At 36.5% G+C, this 22,806-nt stretch overlaps 3 protein-coding genes across 4 annotated transcripts; 1 reads left to right on the forward strand and 2 right to left on the reverse strand.

Annotated features, from left to right (window-relative positions):
• The first annotated feature begins 971 nt into the window (after nucleotides 1-971).
• On the forward strand, nucleotides 972-2,806 carry LOC103339787 (UDP-glycosyltransferase 73D1). Its single transcript, XM_008243135.3, has one exon. The coding sequence runs from the start codon at nucleotides 1,041-1,043 to the stop codon at nucleotides 2,550-2,552; it is 1,512 nt and encodes a 503-aa protein (XP_008241357.2). The 5' UTR covers nucleotides 972-1,040; the 3' UTR covers nucleotides 2,553-2,806.
• Nucleotides 2,807-7,105: 4,299 nt separating this feature from the next.
• Nucleotides 7,106-9,202, reverse strand: LOC103339865 (putative pectinesterase 15). The gene is given in 6 exon segments (XM_008243220.2): nucleotides 7,106-7,445; nucleotides 7,577-7,827; nucleotides 8,017-8,223; nucleotides 8,323-8,494; nucleotides 8,616-8,975; nucleotides 8,977-9,202. Coding segments are annotated over 6 exon segments (1,377 nt in total). The 5' UTR covers nucleotides 9,153-9,202; the 3' UTR covers nucleotides 7,106-7,234.
• Nucleotides 9,203-10,176: 974 nt separating this feature from the next.
• On the reverse strand, nucleotides 10,177-18,451 carry LOC103339786 (increased DNA methylation 1). Of its 2 annotated transcripts, none has more exons than XM_008243134.3 (21): nucleotides 18,211-18,451; nucleotides 17,284-18,078; nucleotides 17,119-17,190; nucleotides 16,808-17,012; nucleotides 16,549-16,657; nucleotides 15,298-15,564; nucleotides 14,988-15,077; nucleotides 14,656-14,748; nucleotides 14,433-14,514; nucleotides 14,294-14,353; nucleotides 14,164-14,216; nucleotides 13,903-14,069; nucleotides 13,243-13,453; nucleotides 13,056-13,113; nucleotides 12,885-12,941; nucleotides 12,524-12,769; nucleotides 11,321-11,385; nucleotides 11,140-11,196; nucleotides 10,973-11,066; nucleotides 10,636-10,776; nucleotides 10,177-10,543 (listed from the first exon to the last, which is right to left on the reverse strand). In XM_008243134.3, exons 2-21 carry the CDS (start codon nucleotides 17,695-17,697, stop codon nucleotides 10,442-10,444), a joined length of 2,643 nt encoding a protein of 880 aa, XP_008241356.2. In that variant the 5' UTR covers nucleotides 17,698-18,078; nucleotides 18,211-18,451; the 3' UTR covers nucleotides 10,177-10,441. The 2 variants fall into 2 exon arrangements, with proteins under 2 accessions (XP_008241356.2, XP_016651879.1); XM_016796393.2 differs by having other exon boundaries at nucleotides 16,808-16,965; nucleotides 18,211-18,446.
• Between the last annotated feature and the right edge of the window lie 4,355 nt (nucleotides 18,452-22,806).

Raw genomic sequence — 22,806 nt, forward strand, 5'->3', positions numbered from 1 at the left:
TTATCAATCGTTAATGAACGAAACTCTTGAAAACGACATCTCTTTATTTTAATTTTACTAAATTACACAATATATAGCGACACGACTTTTATCGTTAATGTAGAGAAATTGAAGTTGTTGAAACCTATGGGCACGCAAAGCATTGACTGAGGCAAAACCAAATTGGGGGTTGAGCCATTGGATATGTAACAGAAGAGACTAACATGCATGTATAAAAGCATATGCTTATAATAATAAAAAACTATCCGTCCAAGTCAAGCACGTAGTAAGTAAACCACTATATCAACAATCATAAGACTTGTAATATGAGGTGACTTTATACATATGAGATCCAACCACACATCCTGCACATATAGAAATTGACCCAGTCTTATTTCCATTTTATTATTATTTTAAAAAAATCTTTTTTGTAAGGGCAATTGACTCAGTCTTATTACTATTATATTATTTCATTTTTCTTGATAAATTTCATTAACCACCCAGTTCTGAAGTCATGAGTGTTGCTCACTCTATCCTCAACTGTGTTCATTAACCAAGAGGGTTGGATATTGGAACATTCTAGAGAAGCCTTTTAGTATTGATGAGGAAATTGTATCTTCCCTTCTGGACAATCAACCAAATATCTACAACTTTGGTGCAGGGTTTGGATTCTTCTCTTAATTATTAGAATCTGAGGATAAAATTAACTGTACGAAAGTAAAACTCACTCACTCATCATAGTGATAGATCATGTCCAAATTTACAGTTTTTTTTGCACGCAATTTAAAAAAACACATACACACTTGGGCCATGTAGGGTAATGAAATTGCATGTGAACATGACTCGATCAAACCCAGAATTTTGTTGTTTTGATTTTGACTATACATTATTCAAAGTCAAGCTGGCATTGGGAGACTAGGCTTCGCCGAAATCCAATAGTGTAGCCGATCACATTTACAGATCTTCTTTCTGAAACCGTACACCATCTATATGCGTAATAATCTTAGTAGGGAAGAAGACCTGTAACCAATAATTTTTTTTTTTCTTCCCTTTTTAACGATATGGCTTCTCTGGCCAGGCAGAACCAGCCTCACTTTGTCTTAATCCCACTCATGGCACAAGGCCACATGATCCCCATGGTAGACATGGCTAGGCTTATTGCAGAGCGTGGGGTGATGGTCAGCTTGGTCACTACCCCATACAATGCCTCAAGGTTTGAGGCAACAATTTCCAGAGCAATAAAATCTGGCCTTCAAATAGCTCTTGTGGAAATCCCATTTCCATGCCAGGAAGTGGGGCTTCCAATTGAGTGTGAGAATCTTGACATGTTGCCATCAAGAGACCTGCTCAGAAAATTCTATGAGGCTCTAAATCTGCTACAAGAACCTCTCGAACGCTACCTTAACGAGCACAATCTGCCTCCGAGCTGCATAATATCCGACAAGGCCCTATCATGGACGTCGAAAACAGCTCAGAAATTCAATATTCCGAGGATTGTTTTCCATGGGATGTGCTGCTTCTCACTGCTGAGCTCTCATAATGTCAAGTCCTCTGATGTTCTCCGCTCTGTCACCTCTGACTATGAACCTTTTGTAGTGCCAGGGTTGCCCCAGAGGATTGAGATCACGAAGGCCCAGCTGCCCGGATCATTTGTTACCCTACCCGATTTGGAAGATTTTAGGGAGAAGATACAAGAGGCAGAATCAAAGTCTTATGGGGTTGTGGTGAATAGCTTTAATGAATTGGAACATGGGTGTGCTGAGGAGTTGGAGAAGGTGCTTGGTAAAAAGGTTTGGTGCATTGGGCCTGTTTCTTTGTGCAACAGAAACAATTTGGACAGGTTTTCGAGAGGCAACAAAGCTTCCATTGATGAGATGCAATGCTTGGAGTGGCTTCACTCTATGAAACCAAGGTCTGTCATTTATGCTTGTCTTGGAAGCCTTTGCAGACTAGTTCCATCACAATTGATACAACTTGGGCTTGGTTTAGAGGCATCAGGGCAACCATTTATCTGGGTGATAAAAACAAGTGAGAAATATTCACAATTGGAGAAGTGGTTAGTGGAGGAAAGATTTGAGGAAAGGATCAAGGGGAGGGGTCTTTTGATCAAAGGTTGGGCTCCACAAGTTCTTATTCTCTCAAGTCCTGCAATTGCAGGGTTCTTAACTCACTGTGGTTGGAACTCAACAATAGAAGGGGCATGTTCTGGTGTGCCAATGATAACATGGCCTCTATTCGCAGAGCAGTTCTTCAACGAAAAGCTGATCATAGAGGTGCTAAGGATCGGTGTTCGGGTAGGTGTAGAAGTCCCGGTTAGGTGGGGGGATGAAGAGAAAGTTGGAGTGTCGGTCAAGAAAGATGGAGTGAAGAAGGCAATAGATGCACTGATGGATGAGGGTGAAGAAGGCGAAAGGCGAAGAAAGAGAGCAAGAGAAGTTGGAGAGAAGGGTAGAAGGGCAATGGAAGAAGGAGGGTCATCTCAATCAAAAATGTCATCTTTAATTCAAGATGTTATGGAACAACCTAGTTCTCAAGACAAATCTCTTAGGCCAAATGCATGGCATCTCACATAAAGTATATGGCCGTAAGGTAAGGCAGAGGTTTCAAATCTTGGATTGTTGCAACTACAACCTGGATATAAGCAAGAGTTCAATCAATGTAACAGTTTCAACTTTCAGTTGTAAATATTTTAATTTCCTCCAAAATGTTAGCTTACTACTCCATAACTAGTTATTTTCACTACTTTGTGGTATATATGTTATATGAGTTGCACATGTAATTTGGCAACAGCTTGGTTTCAATTCAAGTATATTGTGTTGTTCTTTTCCTCCTCCTCTCCGCCCACCGTTGTCCCGATGAGGGGCGGAGCCACACTTTGGCCCAAGTGGCGGTGGCACCCCAAACTCCAGCATTTCATGTAAAACGTATATTAATATATTGAAAAATCTATATTATTGGCCCCCAAGTAATAAATTCGCCACTGATCTTGATCTTCATTTTACACTAATAAAAAATAACCCTTGCGCGACCAAATTTTGGGCGACAAAAAACTATTCGTCGCTCAAAGTCACTTTGCACGACGAAACTCAAAACTTCGTCACTCAAAACCTTGCATGACCAACTTTTGTGAGACGAAAAACAATTCGTCTCGCAAAGTGACTTTGCGCGACGACAATACATCGTCGCTCGTCGCTCAAAGTGACTTTACGCGACAAAACAATAAACTTCGTCACGCAAAGTCCTTATAAAAATAAAAAAATTATTTTTTAAAATCTTTGCATGGCGTAATCCAAACATTTCGTCGCCTAAACCAATTTTTTTTATTTTTTATTTTGTATGCATAACACTTAAGAAATTAAACGGTATATATATTTTTATTAAGTAGCTTTAAATTTTTTATTTTAGATCGGATCAAATTTTTGTTAGAAAAATATATTATTGTTGTTCGAATTGTTAGAAAATATATTTTATAAATTGACGATCGAATTAGTTCATTGTATTCATATAGGGTCAAGGAGTGTAGCTATAAAAAAATCATCAAAATTGGTGTTAAAATAACAGTTAAATTGTGATTTTTCATTTATAACCATTGAAAAGTTTTGTCCCATTACTTGATCTTTGAATGTTTATTTTTTCCGATTTTTGGCGTATATGATCTTGAAGTATAAACAAACAAGTTTGATGGTTGGATCGTTGAAACTAGTTTTGTTGAATGCGTATGTCATCAAAACAATATATTCACTAACAATTAAGAGTTTATTTATACTTTCGTTAAATCTAACATAAGATTTTGTGGTATCCATTAGTGTAAATATTTTAAATTGAAGATCAAATTCAGTCATTGTATTCATATAGGGTCAAGGAGTGTAGCTGTAAAAAATCATCAAAATCGGAGTTAAAATAACCGTTAAATCATGATTTTTTATTTATAACCGTCTAAATTTTTTGCCCAGTTACTTGATCTCTGAATGTTTATTTTTTCCCATTTTTGGCGTATATGATCTCGAAGTCTAAACAAACAAGTTTGACGGTTGGATCATTGAAACTAGTTTCTTAGAATGCGTATGCCATCAAAACAATATATTCACTAACAATTAAGAGTTCATTTATACTTTCGTTAAATATAACATAAGATTTTGTGGTATCCACTAGTGTAAATATTTTAAATTGAAGATCAAATTCAGTCATTGTATTCATATAGGGTCAGGGAGTGTAGCGGTAAAAAATCATCAAAATCGGAGTTAAAATAACAGTTAAATCATGATTTTTTATTTATAACCGTTGAAATTTTTTGTCCTGTTACTTGATATATGAATGTTTATTTTTTCCGATTTTTGGCGTATATGATCTCGAAGTATGAACAAACAAGTTTGACGGTTGGATTGTTGAAACTAGTTTCTTAGAATGCGTATGCCATCAAAACAATATATTCACTAACAATTAAGAATTTATTTATACTTTCGTTAAATATGACATAAGATTTTGTGGTATCCACTAGTGTAAATATTTTAAATTAAAGATCAAATTCAGTCATTGTATTCTTATAGGGTCAAGGAGTGTAGCTGTAAAAAAATCATCAAAATCAGAGTTAAAATAACCGTTAAATCGTGATTTTTTATTTATAACCATCGAAAAGTTTTGTCTCGTTACTAGATCTCTGAATGTTTGTTCTTTGCAATTTTGGGTATACGATCTTGAAGTATATACAAACAAGTCTAACGGTTGGATCGTTGAATGGTGTGTGTGTATATATATATATATTTATTTATTTTGTACGTATAACACTTAAGAAATTGAATAGTATATACATTTATTAAGTAGCTTTAACCTGATTTATATTTTAAATCGTAAAATAAAATTATTTTATTTTTTATTATTCATAAAAATTATTTTTATAAATATTGTGCTACGAACCAATTTTTCGTCTCTCAAAAGTTTGCGCGAACAACAGTTCGTCGAGCAAAACTCTAAAAATTTGGGTGGGTACCAAAAATGGGACGCGGGAATTTTATTTTATTTTTTGACTTTGCGCGACCAATATTCCAATATATGTCGCGCAAAACTTTGTGCGACCAATATGTTTCGTTGCACAAAACTTTGCACGACCAATTGTCGCGCAAAACTTTCGCGACCAATATTCCAATATTTTTTGTCGCGCAAAAATTTGCGCAATCAACAATATTGTTCGTCGTGCAAAGTGATACGGTTTTTAAAATGAAAATAACTCCCACCATTTTCTCAATGTCATTCTCTACTCTTACCTCTCCTCTCTCTTTCCCTCTCCCCAAATCCCACCCTTTCTCTCACACTCACTCCTCTCACTTAATCTCACATCATCTCTTTCTTCACTATCTCTCACTCTCTCATCTCTCTTTTCACTATTTCTCACTCTCACTCACTCTCTCATCTCTCTATCACTATCTTCTCTAATTCTCACAATCACTTCTCTCTCTCATTCTGACTCACTCTCAATCTTGCCAAAAGGTATATTCTCTCCAAATTTTAAATTTTTTTCATTAATATGTGTTTTTGGAGTTAGTTTTGAGTTTGGTTTGGATTTGTGGTATAACAATTTTAGGGGAGATTATCCCTTTTTTTTTTTTTTTGGTTATTTGACCTTTTTTTTTCGGTAGGGAATCATCAAGACTTTGACGGCTAAAGTTGAGGATTATGAAGCTATCAAAACATATCATCTGCCACTACCACCACAATACGCTTATATTAGGATTTTATTATTGTACTTTGTTAATTTATGTGTATATTTTGAATATTATATATATATATATTGGATAATTTGATCACTATTTTTCATATGTAATTTTATTTTGAATATGTCAATTTAAATTAAAGTAATTAAAAAAATCATACAACTAAATTAAATTTAAAAACTAAAAATTCAAAAATATTAATATATTTAAATTAATATCAATTTAAATTAAAGTAACAAAAAAAATCATACAATTAAATTAAATTTTAAAAATAAAAATTCAAAAAAATTAATATAATTAAAAATATTAAAGAAATAATAAAACCAAAAGTCAAAAACCAAAATATTTCGTCGCGCAAATATTTACACGACGTTAGTATTCGTCGCACAAAACTCTAAAAATTTGGGAGGGTACCAAAAATCGGACGCGGGAAATTTTTTTTATTTAATTTTTTTAAGACTTTGCGCGACCAAAGTTTTTTGTCGCGCAAAACTTTGCTTGACCAATGTTTTTCGTCGCGTAAAACTTTGCGTGACCAATGTTTTTCGTCTCCCAAAAACTTTACGCGACTAATATTTTTTGTCGCGCAAGGTCTTGCGCGACCAATATTTTTCGTTGCGCAAGGCCTTGCGCAACCAATATTTTTCGTTACGCAAAGTCACTTTGCGCAACCAATGAAAAAGTTCGTCACGCAAAGTCTTTCTTAACGATCTTTGCGCAACGGATTCTGCCAGACGAAATTTCTGTCGCGCCGAAATTTGTGCGACTACAATGTATTTTGCGCGACAAAATTCTCTTCGTCGCACAAAGTGTAAAATGTGGTAGTGTTAACGTGTAGTTTATTTTCTATTTTATATTTTCATATTCAACTAGTACGGAATATTGTTCAAATAAAGTTTTGGTAATACAGAAAGGATCTAGTACAAGAAAATCCCACTGTTTGAGTAAATAAAAATGCCATCCCACTTGATTATTTTAGTTAAATATTTATAAATAAAAAAACTGCTTGGTTTCCGAGAGCTTGCTGTTCCTACTAGCGCAAGTAGTGGATCGTATTATGTTTTTATTTCTATATACTTGACAATATTATTATTTTTTTAATTTGGTCAGCTTTTCAACAACAAAAAAACTATTTATACAAAGAATTTTACCAACTTCATTGTGTATTTTTACCCCAAAAATAATTGTGAATGCGTATGCTGATGTTGATGGGCTTGGTTCTTCTTCATTGGAGTGGTTTGCTTACGCCCGATATAAACCAAAAGGTCCAAACCAACCACATACATATCCATGTTGAAGATTCTACCTAATTCATTTAGATTCAAACAGTCAACAAAAAGTCATATGCATTTTTAGAGCGTACAAGTTACATGGAAGTCATAGAAATTCTTATTCATAATATTAGTTGGGAAATGTTGTGTTAGGAACAATCTAATATGTTATATTATCAGACTGAATTTCTTATTAAAAAACGCATATTTGGACATAATTCTACTTGATCAAGTGAGACGATAAATAATCTGATGTCAAGGAAAACGTTACTCAAATTAGAAAGTATGAGTCAATTGATCATTGTGCTTATAGTGCTCATCATGAAGATTGAAGGGTGGAGGATGTAAAAGCCACTCATTTCCATCAACGTAGGAAATGTCCAAGAAGGGGGCTGCTTCAGATTCATTGAGTTGCCTTGCATACGAGGTCCTATGCGTATAATTTGCGCCCGATCCCATGCAATCGTACTCCCCAAACAACACTGTCCTGCATTCAAATGAACATCTTCATAATTAGAAAAAACAACGACAACAAAAAAGAGAGAAGAGAACAATAGAATTTTGGAGACACCAAAAAGAAAAAAAGCAATATGAAGAGCAAAGCAAGCAACCACAGACTGGTCTCTAGAGGGGTCTCTCCAGTCATTCCATCCATCTGAAGCCACAACATCAGACATGTATGTTTTAGAAAACACCACAGTTGCATAAGCTCCCCAAGCTCGACCAAGCCACACTTTCCCACTTCCTCCAATGCTGCAATTCACAAACGAAAATCCGCTTTGTTCCTGCGCCGACTGCCTTCCTTGTGCCGTGACGGCTCCACTTATCCCCCGTTTGACTGGATTTGCTATCGAATTAATGGTGCACCCCTATCAATGCTTTAAGATTAGTACCTGACTTGTAATGCTAGAGACACCAAATCTCGTTGTCGTGGTTTTTTATTTGTTCGTATCTGAGCCTACCCTGAATCTCATTTATTTCCAACGATGCTGGCACATCACATTAAATTATGACAAAGCCTGTTGTTTATGGATGGATGATTCTGTTATAACTTATACCTCATAGAGTGATTTAGCTTTGCCAAAAATGAAATCGATGGACCCTTGAATGAAACATTCACTAAAATAATGCCTCCCACGATCATCATTAAGCGTGTCTTGGGCACCATAGAAGCCACACCCATAAAATGCAGCTTGATCTCCTGCAATTCTTAGTGCCACTGCCTGTGCTCCAATTCTTCCAGGACCTGGTGGCGGAGCTGTGTTCTTCTCAACAACAACAACAACAACAAAAAGGAAGAAAATATTTACCAAATTATTGAAATCCCACATAGGAAACATATCAAACAGTTCCATTTTCTTTACCTGAAAGCTAATATTGTAGGCAGTGAAATAGGGAGCAAAGATGGCAACTGAAGAGCTACGAGCCGTCCCTCCAGTAGAATTGGCTGTGTCATTCCATGCTATGATGGTGTTAAGATAGCCCTGACCTTGAAATATCAAATTGGTCTTGTTAGCAGTCACCGTCACCTTTTCCCTGCCATCATATATTTGATCATATGGTTAATAAGAATTAATTTGCAAACCTATGTCCATATTTCAACTTCATTTTCTTATTATAGGACAGTTTCATTTTTCTCCCTTGGAATATATAATACCTGTAAGTACCCGAATCGATTATGATGAGGGTTCTATAGTTGCTAAGCTCAGGAGCAGCATCTACTGCCTTTTGCACACTACTAAAATTTGTGCAACCCTCTAAGCCTACTGTCAAAACAAGGGACACATTGTATTCAGATACGAGCCTAAATTTCCATTTTGTGTTGGCACATTTAGGGCTCCACTGGCGGTGGTGGTGGTGGTGGTGTCTGGACACAATGCTTCTCAAGGTAGACAATAAGGTCTCACCACTTTTCTTGAAAACCCCATCTAATATAGCAAGCTTGAAACTATTTGAGCACTTTTGGCAATAGTAGAAGTTGAGAGAGAGAGGAGGGCATGTGATGGAGAGAGATGATAGTGGAAACAAGTGCAATGACAAAGGCTGAGAACCAAAAGAAGAGGGTTGTTTTGGTTCTCATGGTTAAGGCTTTTGACGTATTTAGCTGAGGTATGATGTTATTTTGAGTTAAGAAGTGGGTTGGGGCTTGTGGGGGGTTATAACTTATTTCATTATGTGTCCAAAAATTGGTCATGTAAAGGTGAGGGTATGGTGATTGGCGTGGGAGGCAAGAATTGTATGAGCCTGTTTATGATGTTTGTGCGTGTGAAGATGATTACAAAATCTCTGCTTTTAAAGTTAAGTTATGGTATGAGAGAGAGAGAGAGAGAGAGAGAGAGAAGGCATGGAGATTGGAAAATGCATACGCAAAGCCACAGAGGAGAGGAGCTGAGAGATTTTATTATGATCAAAAATCAAAGATGAAAGGAGGGAAAGTGGTAAAGGTGTGGGCATGTGTGTGTGTTTGGTGGTGATGCTCTAAGACTTGAACTTTAATTTTAATTCTTTGAAAATTGGAGGTGTTTCTTGACAACTTAGCGCAAAGGGTACACCGTACACTACACTACTAAATTGGGCGGTGGGACTTGTAGCTCCATATAATCATGGAGGTTTCTGAAGAAAAAGTGACTTGAAATTTATGAAACCGCCCTTGCTGTGTGGAACATTAGGCATAGCTGCAGCGTGCAATAGTACTTCTTGTTCTGAATCCAGCAGCTCATGTGAATCAATTGGGAAAAATGTTAGGCGGAGCCATTCATGTGTGCATGGGTGACTTACAATCATAGATGCTTAGCTTATAATACATCAACGGCTGAAAGTCACCCCTGTAGGCACGGATAACCGTCCCAAGCAACCTCTTCAGTTGGGGGCGCATATGAATTAAGAAAATATGAGCCAATGACAATGAGGGAGATTTTATGCGTATCTGGTACAGAACGGGGATTTTGGAACATTGACAAACAAGGCCTTATCAATGCATCACACATGGGAATCAGTCTTTTTTTTTCTTTTCCATTTGATACAACACCAACACCTGCTGCTTCATAAGAAAATACCAAAGATTATTATTATCCTATTTTCTTTCTATTTTTTTTCTTGTGGGAGAAGATAATTCAGTTTTTAGTTTATTACATAATAGAATACTCGAGTACAAGACCTACCACTTTCACCAATTTATCCCAAAATCTGACTGAAAAATAAACTGAGCAAGAAGAAAATTTGAGAAAAGAAAAGCACAGAACTTAAAAACTTTCATACATTTAACTCTTGTGCATGCAGAATATGCGCTCAATAAAGCCTTATAAAGAAAAAACTAACGGACAAATAGAGCTATTTAGCTGAAGTTCAAGAAAAATGTTGATATGAACAGCAGAGGCTTGACAATTCCAATTCATAAAATTTTACAAACATGAACTGGAAACTAAAAGCTTGCTAATAAGGATAAGGAAAAAGAAAAAAAGCTCTTTCATTTCCCCCTTGCTCTCATAGTGTATTTACAACCCGACACTCAGGAACCTTTTTATGTAGCATTGATGTTCCTTTGAAGGTCACCATTTGGTAGCAAGTCCTTCTGTAGTTGGTAAGCTGCGGCAGCGCAAGGACACAACCGTAAATTTCAGGGCAATAAAAAGGCACAAAGAGAATGAGTGCATTATTTAGACACAATTAAAACATACCTGGTCCGGCATTATTTTTGTAAAACCAAATTTTTCAGTCCATATGGATTCTGCTTCTTCAGCAGCTGGCAGCACAAGGCTCTTGACACTCAAGAAAGCTAGCAGCTTCTCAATGCAGGAAAACAACAACTGGAAGTAGCCCTGTGAATTTTGGGTAAAAAAAGTTGAATCGTATCAAACTAAACTTGGGAGTCATAACTTTGTTCACAAGAAACAGAACCATCAAAACTGAAAAATTGTATCATAAAAACACCAAGGACAAAAGAAAAGTAGGGGCATAAGTTCAGCATAAGCAGCTCGAAATAATATTAAATATATTTCTCTATTTTAGTCTCACCTTGCCGTGGTTACCATTACTTGTAGCAACCAAAGGAAGTTCAGCGACTTCATGACCAAAAACACGAATAATTCCAGCTGATACCACAGTTGAGCTGCAATAACAGATGAGTTTTATCAATTATATTACAAGGAACCAAGTCCACGATCAGAAATCAAACAACTTACTTGACCATCAGTATTGCACAGTACATCCCCCCAAACTCTTGGCTCCTAACATTCCTTCTGAGAGAGAGAGAGAGAGAGAGAGGAGAAGAAGAAGAAAATCTATTAGAATACTGGATGCACATGCAAAACTTTGGACTAGATAAACCAACTACAATATAAGGTCACAGATCCTTATGCTTACCCATAAACCATGGCTGGAATAAGGTCTCGCCCAGATTCTGAATCAATTATAGGATCAAAGCAATCCTGCAACACAGGTATGGGAGAATATCAATTATTGTTAAGATGATGGTTCCTTTCATGCGTGTAATAAGTGCCTCTGCTATGCTTCTTGTATGCAAACACTCACATAAGATAAGCCTAGTGTATAAAAGCACATTACAATGTACCATTCCTTTTTATTAAAATCAACAGTCCCATCAGTCATACAAGAAAGGGGGTAAGGAGCTTCACCCTAACAACCAAACTAGGACACCAACTGCGTCATAGAAAATAATAATAATAATACAACTTGAATACCAACCAAATTTTGCTTGGCAAAAAACGAGTTAAATGGAAGAGGGTCATCCTTGCTACAAATTCCATTTCCTCTTTTTCTCTCTTAAAAAATGTTTGTTAGGAAAAAGATGCCAAAAGAAAATTTCCGAATTGTTATTTTATTGCTTTGTATCCCCTGACCAACTTTCTTTAGATAAAGATGTGTTTGTAACAGCATATCTACAGCATACCTTTACTCTTTCCATCCTCATCCCTTTACCCTTGCCATCCTGTTTCCCTTCGTTTCTATCAAAAGGAAGAACAATATGCACCATTCCTTTCTTTTATCCTTCCATTGTGATTACCCAATCCATCCCCCTTACCAATCAAAGTATTAGGCCATTTAGAAGCAATATAATCCTCCGGCAATGACACAATCCTTAGTTCCTCTTAAGTTAGGTTCCTAAACAAGTCATTGTGTTCAGCTCCAGGGAGAATATATGAAGTTCAAGGGGATTATGCTGCCCATATGCAATTGTGACCAAATTTCAGTTTTTATTTCTTTTTTGCTTGCAGAAGAATTTCAGCTAATTGGCATATGATGCAGAAACTAGTCTTCTTTAAATTTCCTTTTCTTCTTTTTTTTTCTCATAAACGAATTGTCTAAGATACTCAGTTACCACCCAAAAAAAAAATTCATAAAAGGAAAATTTAAAGAGACGTACAAACAAAAGTTTGTTACAATAAATAAAACAATACAAAAGTAATAAGGATGTAACTAAACTAACTTATATTGAACTATGTTTATGAAGAAGCCCTCTGGAAGAAAGTAAATTACTGTGGGATGACCCTAAATTGCTGCAGGCAAGCACCACAACCTTTTAAAATAAGAGAGGGAAGAACTCACATGGAAGATAGCAACAGCCTGTGCAAGTAATAAACGAGATTCCTGTGAAGCAATTTTGCCACTAATAAGTCTCCATCTCACATCTAATCCACTGATAGTTTCCAAACCATTTCCTTCCTGCTTCTTCTTTATAACATCCAAATGAGAGTCCGGAAGCTTCTCAGCTCCTCTCGTTAGCAACTTTTGTAAAATAGAATGAATTTTACTGCAGTCCACGCAACAAAACCACTTCCCCTTTGGCAATTCCTGTCAAAGAAATGGCATCAACACTTCAATCAGAAATCTATTTTGCAAGTCCACAGGAACGAAAAGACTGTGGTGATATAAATCATTAAGCATCTGCTTTCTTTGAGGTGCTCACCTTTAAATTTGCCATTTTATGTTTCTTTAAACAGCCAACATGATATTCCTTCTCACACTAGCAAAACAAGAGGAGAAAGCACCACTTAGTGGTTTAAATAAAAGCAATAGTAATATTTTGTGGAAAAGTGCACTTCAAATGCAACCAAAAATATGAAAAATTAAAAAACACCTGATCACAAAGTATAATAGTTCGTGGACCAAATCCTGATTTGCTAAAATCATAACCTCTGCATGGAAGAACAAATAATTAAAAAGGCAACATAAAGAGGTATATCAAACAATTATCCGTCACAAATGCATAACAAACATGATGACTAAGCCAATAAGTTTAAATAGAATAGGTTTCCAATTATTACCTACATAAAACACATCCAGTCAATTCAGCTTCTATGTCTTTGACAATACGAATGCATCTTTGGGTTATCTGTTCTATAGGGTCAATTCCTGAAATCCTTCCAGCGGCAACAGCATTTTCATTATGTTCCACAAACTTTTCTCTTTGGAACATATTCTGGCAGAACTTACAGTACCAGTCACCACGAGGAACACTTGGTAGAGATGCACAGTCTGCATGGGGCAAACAATTCATACCGCAAACTCATATAAGGCAAATGCAGTTGCGGAAGTGCATCAGAGGGAACTCAATGACTGCTCCATCATGATTCCACAAATTATCTTAAAAGTGATATACAATGCAAAGTAAGATCCAAATACAAGTGAAATTAATTTCAGATTTACTTCATTTACAAAACTCAACAATTTTTGTAGACAATCAAACAAAACAAATTTTCAACATTTTTCTCTCACATTATGAACTTGAAATATAATTAACAAAGGATTTCCAAATAAAATTTGTTCTTGATTCAATAACTTTATCTCAGCCAAACAGAACCTCTTATTGGACTATAAAAGCAAATCAAAGGTCTTACCTTACCAAGAAAAGAGGGAACTAGTTTTGAGTCAATGAAAAGAAAATATGAATTTTATATCGTACTCATAAGAATCATAAATTTCACCTCTGTGGAAAGCCCTTGGGCATCCATCACAAAGCACAAGATTCCCACCATCTGCACAAATGATGCACAAGTCATCGTTATCCTTGGATGAATATTTCCGACCTCTCGACAAAGATATTGCCAACTCGTGGAGAGACACGCCATTAGATGTGTAAATGTATGCATAGCTGCCAAAAAGTACAAACAGAACCATAGAATTATCAAATCTTTAAGGTAAATCGTGACATGGGTACCCGCTGTATATATCACACAAAAACTTACGGTTTCCTGCGTGAAGCCCAACCTGCATGAGCCTCAAACTGTGAGGGGCTAACCTGCAGAATAAATAAAAGTGTCAAAATTTCCAATTTGAGATTCATGAAGTGTGAAGTCAAGTGGTAGCAGAAAATACCTCAGAGTTGCAGCAACGGCAAAATATTCCAAAGCCCATCTTATAACCAACTAGCAATTTCTGTCCACAGAAAATTATTGTTTTATTTCAATACGCAGATAAATAACATAAAAGTATGAACAATCTTTTTCTCAACAACCTGTCCGCGTGCATAATATGCTACTTCTGTTCCATCAGGCAATCCATCTTCCTCAAAAACCAACTTATGCAGCCGCTGATCTCTTGAGAAAGATACAACCAACGAAGAAGCAGATTATTCATATGTCACAAATGGAAAGAAAATACTTACATTCAAAATCACGCTACCTAAAAAAGAAGCATATTTATGTTAATAAAAACTGACAGGAGAGGATGCAACCTACTTTGTCGTAATCCTCCACTGACTCTTCTTTTGCGAAGAAAAGTACATTGAAGCAGGACTGGGAGACCTTGAGATCAGAATTGATTTTGATGACCTGTAAATATGCAGACGACATATCACGAAGACATTAAACATACAGATAAATCACTGTACAATATTTCTCTATCAAGACAATTTGGAAGGTGTTCATAAGAACAAACGTAACAAAAGGTTTCTCGAAAGAAGATTTTGCGAAAGAATCAGTTTTCTTGGCTTGCTATTAGAGCATTTTATTAGTCATAGGGATATAATGAACAGAATCTTATCATTGATTCTACTTAGAAGGATACCAACTTTGGTGTTATCTTCCATCTACTCTTATAAGGCGAACACATTGGAGAAGCACTTCCGGAGGGATCTGAGATCAAAACTGGCGGTGATGACCTGCAGTGAAGATAAAAGCATATAACAAAGGGAAAACAAATTTTTGAAGAAGTAAACCTCAATCAAAATTTTACTATTTCCATAATCCACATAAGTTTTCCCTTTTAGAGACTGAATAGCTATAAAGGTTAGTAAATTTAATTTTACGATTTAATATACACAATAATGATACAGCAAAGAGGGGGGGAGAAGGGGGATGTCAACAAAGCAAGAGACATACTTTCTCTTCTTTTGCAAAGACAAACAGACTGGAGCACTTTTGGGGGACTTTGAAATTGCATTTTTCAGGGTCTTTGAGATTGCACTTTTCAGGGGTTTTATGATTGCACTTTTCGGGGATTTAGAGATTGCGATTCTTGGGGACTTTGATATTCCAATTCTCGGGGACTTCGTGATTCCAATTCTTGGGGACTTTGAAATTCCAGTTTTCGGGGACTTTGGGACTGCACTCTTCAGGGACTTCGAGATTGAAATAGGCATCAAAGATCTGAAGATAATACAGATGCAAGAACATATGAGAAGGAATTTGCATATCAATACTATTCAATAACTAAAACTGAAAAAAAGGATACAACAACTGAGTAACATTCTTACACCTTCCATAAGGTTTCAGAAATATTATATTGCAACTTGTGACATAAATGTCACCTTAAGCAAAAACGCTAGGACTGATCCATGTATAATGGGACAGATAGAAAATGCAACCATAATGTTAGGATTTTAAAATTCATTTAATCAGCCAATATCCTATGTCAGATTGTGAGAAATAATGAGTTTTGAGACTCTTCGCTGCACCCAATGGAATCATGGTTTTCCAGAAACAGTTAACAAAACATTCTTAGAATCTCAGCAACAATGGAGCCAATCCCCAGCCTATGTCTAAATGAATATATATTGCCATATTAAGTAAATATGAAAATATATGTTACTGTCAATTTCCTTATAAACTGCAAAGATGAATAATTTGTATCAAAAGCACAAGCATACCACAACTAAACTGAATTTTAATTATTTTTATAATAAATGGGACGCATTGTACAACAGTTCCAATGAACTTGCAATATATAAGGTGGATATGTCACTCCCTTTAACACAACATGCAGATCTTACGTTTGAAGATGCAATATATAAGGTGGATATGTCACTCCCTTGAATTACAATGCAAGGCTTAACACCTTTCAAAGGAAACTACTACCTAATAATTGCTCTTGCTACCCTAACTCTTGCCACTTAGAGACAAGCACATGAAGATAAGCTCCCTACCAACAAAAAGTTATTCAATACCCTTTTCGCACCCAAGGCCCCAATAAAGCAATATAGTAAAAAAAATGGCAAAACTGTTTACATCATAGACTAGCTAATTTAAAGAAAAACAATGGATACAATCTGAAAATCCAAAATCCACAAATTCCAGGTCAAAATTTGACAAGAATAACAATGCTGGAAGCGGTAACTTGAAAAGATACCATACCTGAGACTATCACCAGGTTCATGAGTTGGACTGCACTCAGGCTTCTTTGACTCCATGCAAGAATAGCAGAGAGATCCATCATCCAGAGCACAGTATGGAGGAAACGACACTAGAAATGATAGAATACAAAGAAGAAGAAAAGAAAAAAAAAAGCAATCAAGAAAAAGTTCATCAAATAACTATAATCAATATGCTTAAAACTGCTTAAATACAAAAGAATATAAAGAGAAAACAAAGATAAAAATTATTCAGAGCTCACCACTGCAATTTTTACAAGTGAAATACTTCTCCGCAGGTGAAGAATTGATGAAATTCTGAACTGTTGTCTCCAAAGTATGGAGAGAAGCATTTCTGCACGCCTTCAAGAGATCAAGCAGACTCCTTCCGTTCTCAAAGCAAATATACTGTGCTGCCCGTCTGTATGTTTTACAAGCATGAATCTCAAATTGGGATGGTGGAATAACCTACATTGATTGGAAAAAGAGCAAAGCAAATAAATAAATGCATAAAGCAACTCACAGAACAGTTTATAGCATACTAAACCATCTTAGAGCAACAAGCATTACTCACTCTGCAGTTGTTGCACAAGATACATGAACATAGAATCCCACCATCCTTTATTATGCCCCGCAAACCAAATGCCTGAAATAAAATCATCACCACCTTTTAGCTCATTATCTATACTAAACATATCTTTTTTAAAATGCATAAAAAATGAATTTGGAATAAAACTACCTTCTTGCTACCCATGTAAATCACCTGCACCCCATCAACCATTCCAGTATCAAAGAGCTCCTTGACCGTCGTAGGCTTCCTGTCCAACACAATCTTCTTTGACATTTTCAGTTCTAGCTTATTCCTCAGCGGGGATGCCAGTGTGCTGACTCCAAATGTATCATCCTCCTCTATATTTGAAATCACTTCAACTGGCACGGCCCCTGATGCACTTTCCACAGTAGGCTCAAACGTAGGTCTCAATGCTGATCGCGTAAACCGCCTCAATGGCCGGCCTTGCAAATCCGTTTCCCCCTCATTACAACTAGGCTCATCTTTAACTTCAACTTCAACCAAGTCCGCTTCCATATCATGCTCCTCGACCGAAGGCCCTGAGAACTCACTGTAGGGCCCATATCCACTACACCTACGCATCTCCAATTTGCAATTTGGTTCATCTTTAACTAAAAATTCAACTGATTCGCCCCTTTCAGAGCCCTGAGGAGAAGGGCTTTCATCAATTCTCAGCTCATCCGAGCTCTTAAGCCCATTTATTTCCGCATCATCGGAAAACGCATTTCGGCCATTGATCCGAGACCTTCTCTCGGGTATAAACAATTACACCATTCACAACAGCACCTTTAAACCTCTTAAAGTTGAGGTTCTCATAAACCCGCACACAAGGACTCGTCTGGGACTCGGTCTGAGTCCCAGTCAGTGAATCGGTGAGCTGAGACTGGCCCTCCAATACACAAGCCAATTCTCGCTTCATGCCGGTTCAATGAAACACCTCGCCCCACAAATCGTCCCCAAAATCTGCAAAGGCCCCAGGAAAAAAAAAAAATTTAAAAACTAAAATCAAAGAAAGTTTCCAAATATTTGAAACGATATTGCTAAAACCCTAAAAATCTAGGGTTTAAAACGAAAATTGAGGAAGAAATAGTGTACCAGGTATATCAGATGAGAGCCATGAGAACGAAATTGGTTCGAATTGTCACTCTGAGATGGCAACGAAATGTGAGAGAGAGATCGGATAGAGGTAAATTAGGGTTTTTGAGTGACTTTCGCTGATATATTTTTGCTATTTTGGGTGTAGATTTGGTAGAAGAGAGGCGCAGACGTCCACGATATCGCTGTTATTGGAAGGGGAACTGACCCAACTCAGAGAGAGAGAGAGATAGAGAGCAGAGACAAGCATCAGTGGCCTATAGGAAGGGACCAATGGCAGGATCCGTAAATAAGTTGAGTTAATAGGTAAAATGACCAAAACGTCATTACACCTAGTTTTCCACGCCATCCCAACATAACTCAGTTTTTATTTTCCTTTTTACAACAAAGGAAAATGAATTTTCAAAAAGATAAGGAAAACTGTTTTTACCAAAAATAATAATAATTGCATTTAGTCGTTCACCTACTCCAGTAATTATCGTTTTGATAATCCCAGTGAAGAAAATTACCAAATTACAACTGCTCTTCGTTTTTCAAGCCATCTAAAACTCCGAAAGTTTGATTCTTTTTTTCCGCATTGAAAACAAATAAGTGATTGATAGTCATCAACTAATGACTTGATGTGGAAATTACCAAATTATCCATGTTTTAAATAACTTTATCCATTTCTTCCGTATACATTTTTCATTTGGGTTTTCTACGGTTTCACCCTCTGAACGATTTGCATATTGTCAATTTAGCCGTTTAACAATTTTTTTTGGTAAATTAAGAACTTCAGTCAAAATGTTTAAAAATCGTCAATTGAAGGTCTACCGTCAGATTCTTAAGGACGTCATTCACTTTTCCGTTAGATTAAGGTTAAATTCATAATTTTGTGAAAATTATACCTTATTAAAATATCAAATAATAGTATTAAATAGTTGTTTAAAAACAATATGAAAATTTTTATAAATAAAATAAAATTAAAACTCATCCCTCGTCTTCTTCCACAAACCCTAGCACCCCATCATCTCCTCACGCCCACCCTACCCTCTCATGAACGCCACCCGCCTCCACCCTACCCTAGTGTCACCGCCTCCCATCACTTCATCTTTCTCTCTCCCTCTGTCTCTCTTCCCTTTTCTCTCTTTTCCCCCTCTCTATCTTCCCTCTCTATGTTTTCCATTTCTCTTTTTCTTCCCCCTATGTTTTCGAACAAACCAGGGTTGGGGTTTGTATTCGTTGAGTTCGACACCCTTATGAACAATAACTAGACGTGTGATATGTATCTCGGGTGTGGATGGGTCTCGGGTTGGGATGGTGGCGTTGGGCTTAGGATGGGATGGGATGGGTCTCGCAGGGTGGGGATGCGGAGTTGTATGGTGGCGTTGGGCTTGGTAGTTTTCTGGGTAGAGAGAGAAAGAAAGGGAGAGAAGGATAGAGGGGGAAGGGGGGACTAAAAGTTGGGTCGAGGAATTGGGGTTCTATGAGGCTGATTCAGTGAAGGGGGTGAATTAGAGGGTGTGTGGTCGATGGGGGTTGAGAGAGAGAGAGAGAGAAATAGTTGGGGTGTGGCACAGAGAGATTAGAGGTGGAGGGTGGGGGAGATGGAATGGGAAAAATGGGAAGGGGAAGGTGAGGGAGACGGAAAGGAAAGGATAGGGAGGGGAGAAGGAGGGGGAGGCTGAGTTGATTTTTTGTCTCTCTTTTTTTAAAAAAATTAATTTGAAATGTTAAATATTTATTTTATTCAAAATTTATTTATTTATTTATTTTTATAAAATTATGAATTTACCCCTTATTTGGACAAAATTTTGGATGAAATTCAAAAAAATTGACAGTACGCCTCAATTGGCGATTTTTGAACAATTGGAGTTCTTAATTTATTGAAAAAATTGTTAAGAGGCTAAATTGACAATATGCAAATAGTTTAAGGGGCAAAACCGCATAAAACTCTTTTTTCTTCTAACAAAGTGATATTCAAAACTAATCAAACTCATATGCAAAAGTGCGGATACACTACTTTAGTTAATTAACTTAACTCACATAAATTGTTTCTTTCTTTCTTATACTTGTAAGTTGCATGGCATGATTATGATTAGAATTTATCATAATTTGCAGCCATGAAAGTAAAAACATCTTCCCATTGCTTTCACCCTGCCCTCATAATCTTTTCCTACCTAAGTTCTTTTTAAAGAACATAAAAACAATTAATTGATTTACCAATTAAAACAGTAAATTAAGAAGAAAACTTTATAGTTTTATAAAGTTTGTCAATGTGTCAACGGGGTCTGACCCAATGGAAAATGGCCATAACTTGTAGACTAGATGCCTTAACTTGTATGTGTGTACGAGAAATCTCTCTCCTTTATAGCATATATTGTTCTAAAAATTTTAATAATGTCATAATGTGTTTAGTAATCAAGAATTAGAATTTTCATGAGGAATTGAATTCCACCTATTGAGATTTCATGCATTTACTTCACATGAAGGAATTAAAAAGTAAGTGGAGCCCATACAAAATTAGGTGGAATTCAATTCTTGGGTGGGAGGTGATATTTTCGTTCCTGAAAAATTATCCCATTAGGAATTCATCTTTTTTACCCATTATATCCTCATACAATTTTAAAATTTTAAAATTTGTCATTTACTTTAACCCAATAACGAGGATATTTTAGTAATTAGAAGCACCCCTACCCCAATTCCATATGGTTTAGTAAACAACTTCAATAGGAATCTGAAATTTAATTTTCATCAATCCATATGATTTAGTAAACAACTTCAATAGGAATTCGGAATCTAAATCTCCTCAATCAGACTCCTCCTCATTTCAATTCATCCTCAATTCAATTCCTCCTAATCCAATTACGAATTAGTAAACATGTCATCAATGTAGCATATTTGTTTTTTACCATTTTAACCCCTTAAGTAAAATTGTGTTCTTTCTGCCGCTTTCTTTTAACAAATGGCCTAGTTTTTTTTATAAAAAAATGGTTTTTAGTAATATTTTTTTATTTTATAAAGGAAACAAATGGCCTATTTGGATTTTCAAAAGTACACCAAACGTTTCCAACTATAGATTCTCATCCAAGTTTACCGTATAGGCTACATGAGTGTGCAGCACACTTGCGTCCTTACAAGAGAATAAATTACCAATTCCGAAAATACCCTTAAAGCAAGGAAGCTGTTGGAATTGACTTAAATAGCCCTAGCAAGCTTTGGCTTGCGGCGTTATAAGCGTGGCTAGTGGCCACTATGCCCCCATCACCAACACGACGAACATGGTTTGTTAGTGTAACTCAATAAAATTAAGATAGTTTTTGTTTCACTTTCTAAAAATCTCATATCATTGCTCTTGTTGTAATGCATGTGTTAACCTTTCAGTTTGGATGCTGTTGAGGCCCAAAAAAGTCACGGGAAACCCAAAGACATTTAAAGCCCAATATAATATATAATGTTAGCTATGCGTTAATCCAAGCTGTATTTTGGGAATTAATTTATTAAATAAATATAGAAATAGTGTACATGCTATGCTAAACCAATAATACATTTTTCATATGTCAATCACCTACCAAGCTCACATGAACCCAAGTCATGTGGTTTACGAGGCTTTCACGAGGGATTGTGGTGTGGAAGGTTACAGAGGTCCACAGAAACTCTTGGATAATGGAGACTTTGAGCTAGCTACTTGGGAACACCAAAGTCCAAGCCCATTACTTAAAGTTCTCCAATGTGGGTGAGCAAATGAGATATTTTTCAAGCACTTCCTTTTACCCTTAGAAAATGGTCATTTTCCAAATGCCTAGCTTTACCAATTGGAAACAAGCCTTTTCCAGCACTCCCTATTATCTGCTAGAAATAAGCCGTTTCCAGCGCTTCTTTTTACCTATAAGAAATAATTAGTTTATGGTACCGAGCTTCACCTGTTGGAAAATAGCATGCTCCAGTGCTCTCTTTTAACCATTGGAAATAGTCTAGTTCTGTCACCTCCCTTTACCTATTGAAAATAAAGGAAAACCATGACCCTCTATAAATTGGCATTCATGGCTCAGGCAAATGGCACTAATTTTTCTTCAACCATCAAGCCCCCTCATTCAGCTGCAAGCAACACAGACCATCAACCTCTTCTTCACCATCGCTCTTCTTTTAGCTACTGGAGCAGCACAACAACTTCTTGCTTTGGTTGCTGCAAGGATCCAAGCAGCTATCAACCCCCTTCTTCAATCATTACACCTCCTTCCTAGCTGTTGCAAGCACCCCAGCCCTAACCTCATCTCCTTGAAATCCATCATCGTCTCTATAAAGCCTTACCAAACATAACTTCAAGCTTTTCCTTCCTTCCAAGTTGTAAACACTATAGCCTTCAAACCTCAAGCTTTTCCTCCCATCCTTATTCTCTTGAAACTCTTAAATCCCCATAGCCATAGCCACAAACTATAAATTCTCAAAACCCAAACTCAAGCATATCAAACACCAAGCCAAGAAAAAGCATTCTCATTTGCTAAACTTGTGGGTTTTTAGCTCCCACACTCCAAACTCTCATGCCAAGCTCATATAATCTCATATCAACATCAGGAAGGCATCTTCAACTCATCCAGGGTGAGCAACATCCTTACT

This window comes from Prunus mume, linkage group LG8 (assembly GCF_029339155.1).
Source record: "Prunus mume cultivar Tortuosa linkage group LG8, ASM2933915v1, whole genome shotgun sequence".
Taxonomy (NCBI): Eukaryota; Viridiplantae; Streptophyta; class Magnoliopsida; order Rosales; family Rosaceae; genus Prunus; species Prunus mume.

Coding starts and splice junctions, on each gene's coding strand:
- LOC103339786 (XM_008243134.3), bottom strand. CDS start 17,697: ATGCGTAGGTGTAGTGGATATGGGCCCTACAGTGAGTTCTCAGGGCCT. Junction 14,749..14,987: donor AGATGGAAGATAACACCAAA/GTTGGTATCCTT, acceptor GCATATTTACAG/GTCATCAAAATCAATTCTGA. Junction 12,770..12,884: donor ATAAAATGGCAAATTTAAAG/GTGAGCACCTCA, acceptor TTTCTTTGACAG/GAATTGCCAAAGGGGAAGTG.
- LOC103339787 (XM_008243135.3), top strand. CDS start 1,041: ATGGCTTCTCTGGCCAGGCAGAACCAGCCTCACTTTGTCTTAATCCCA.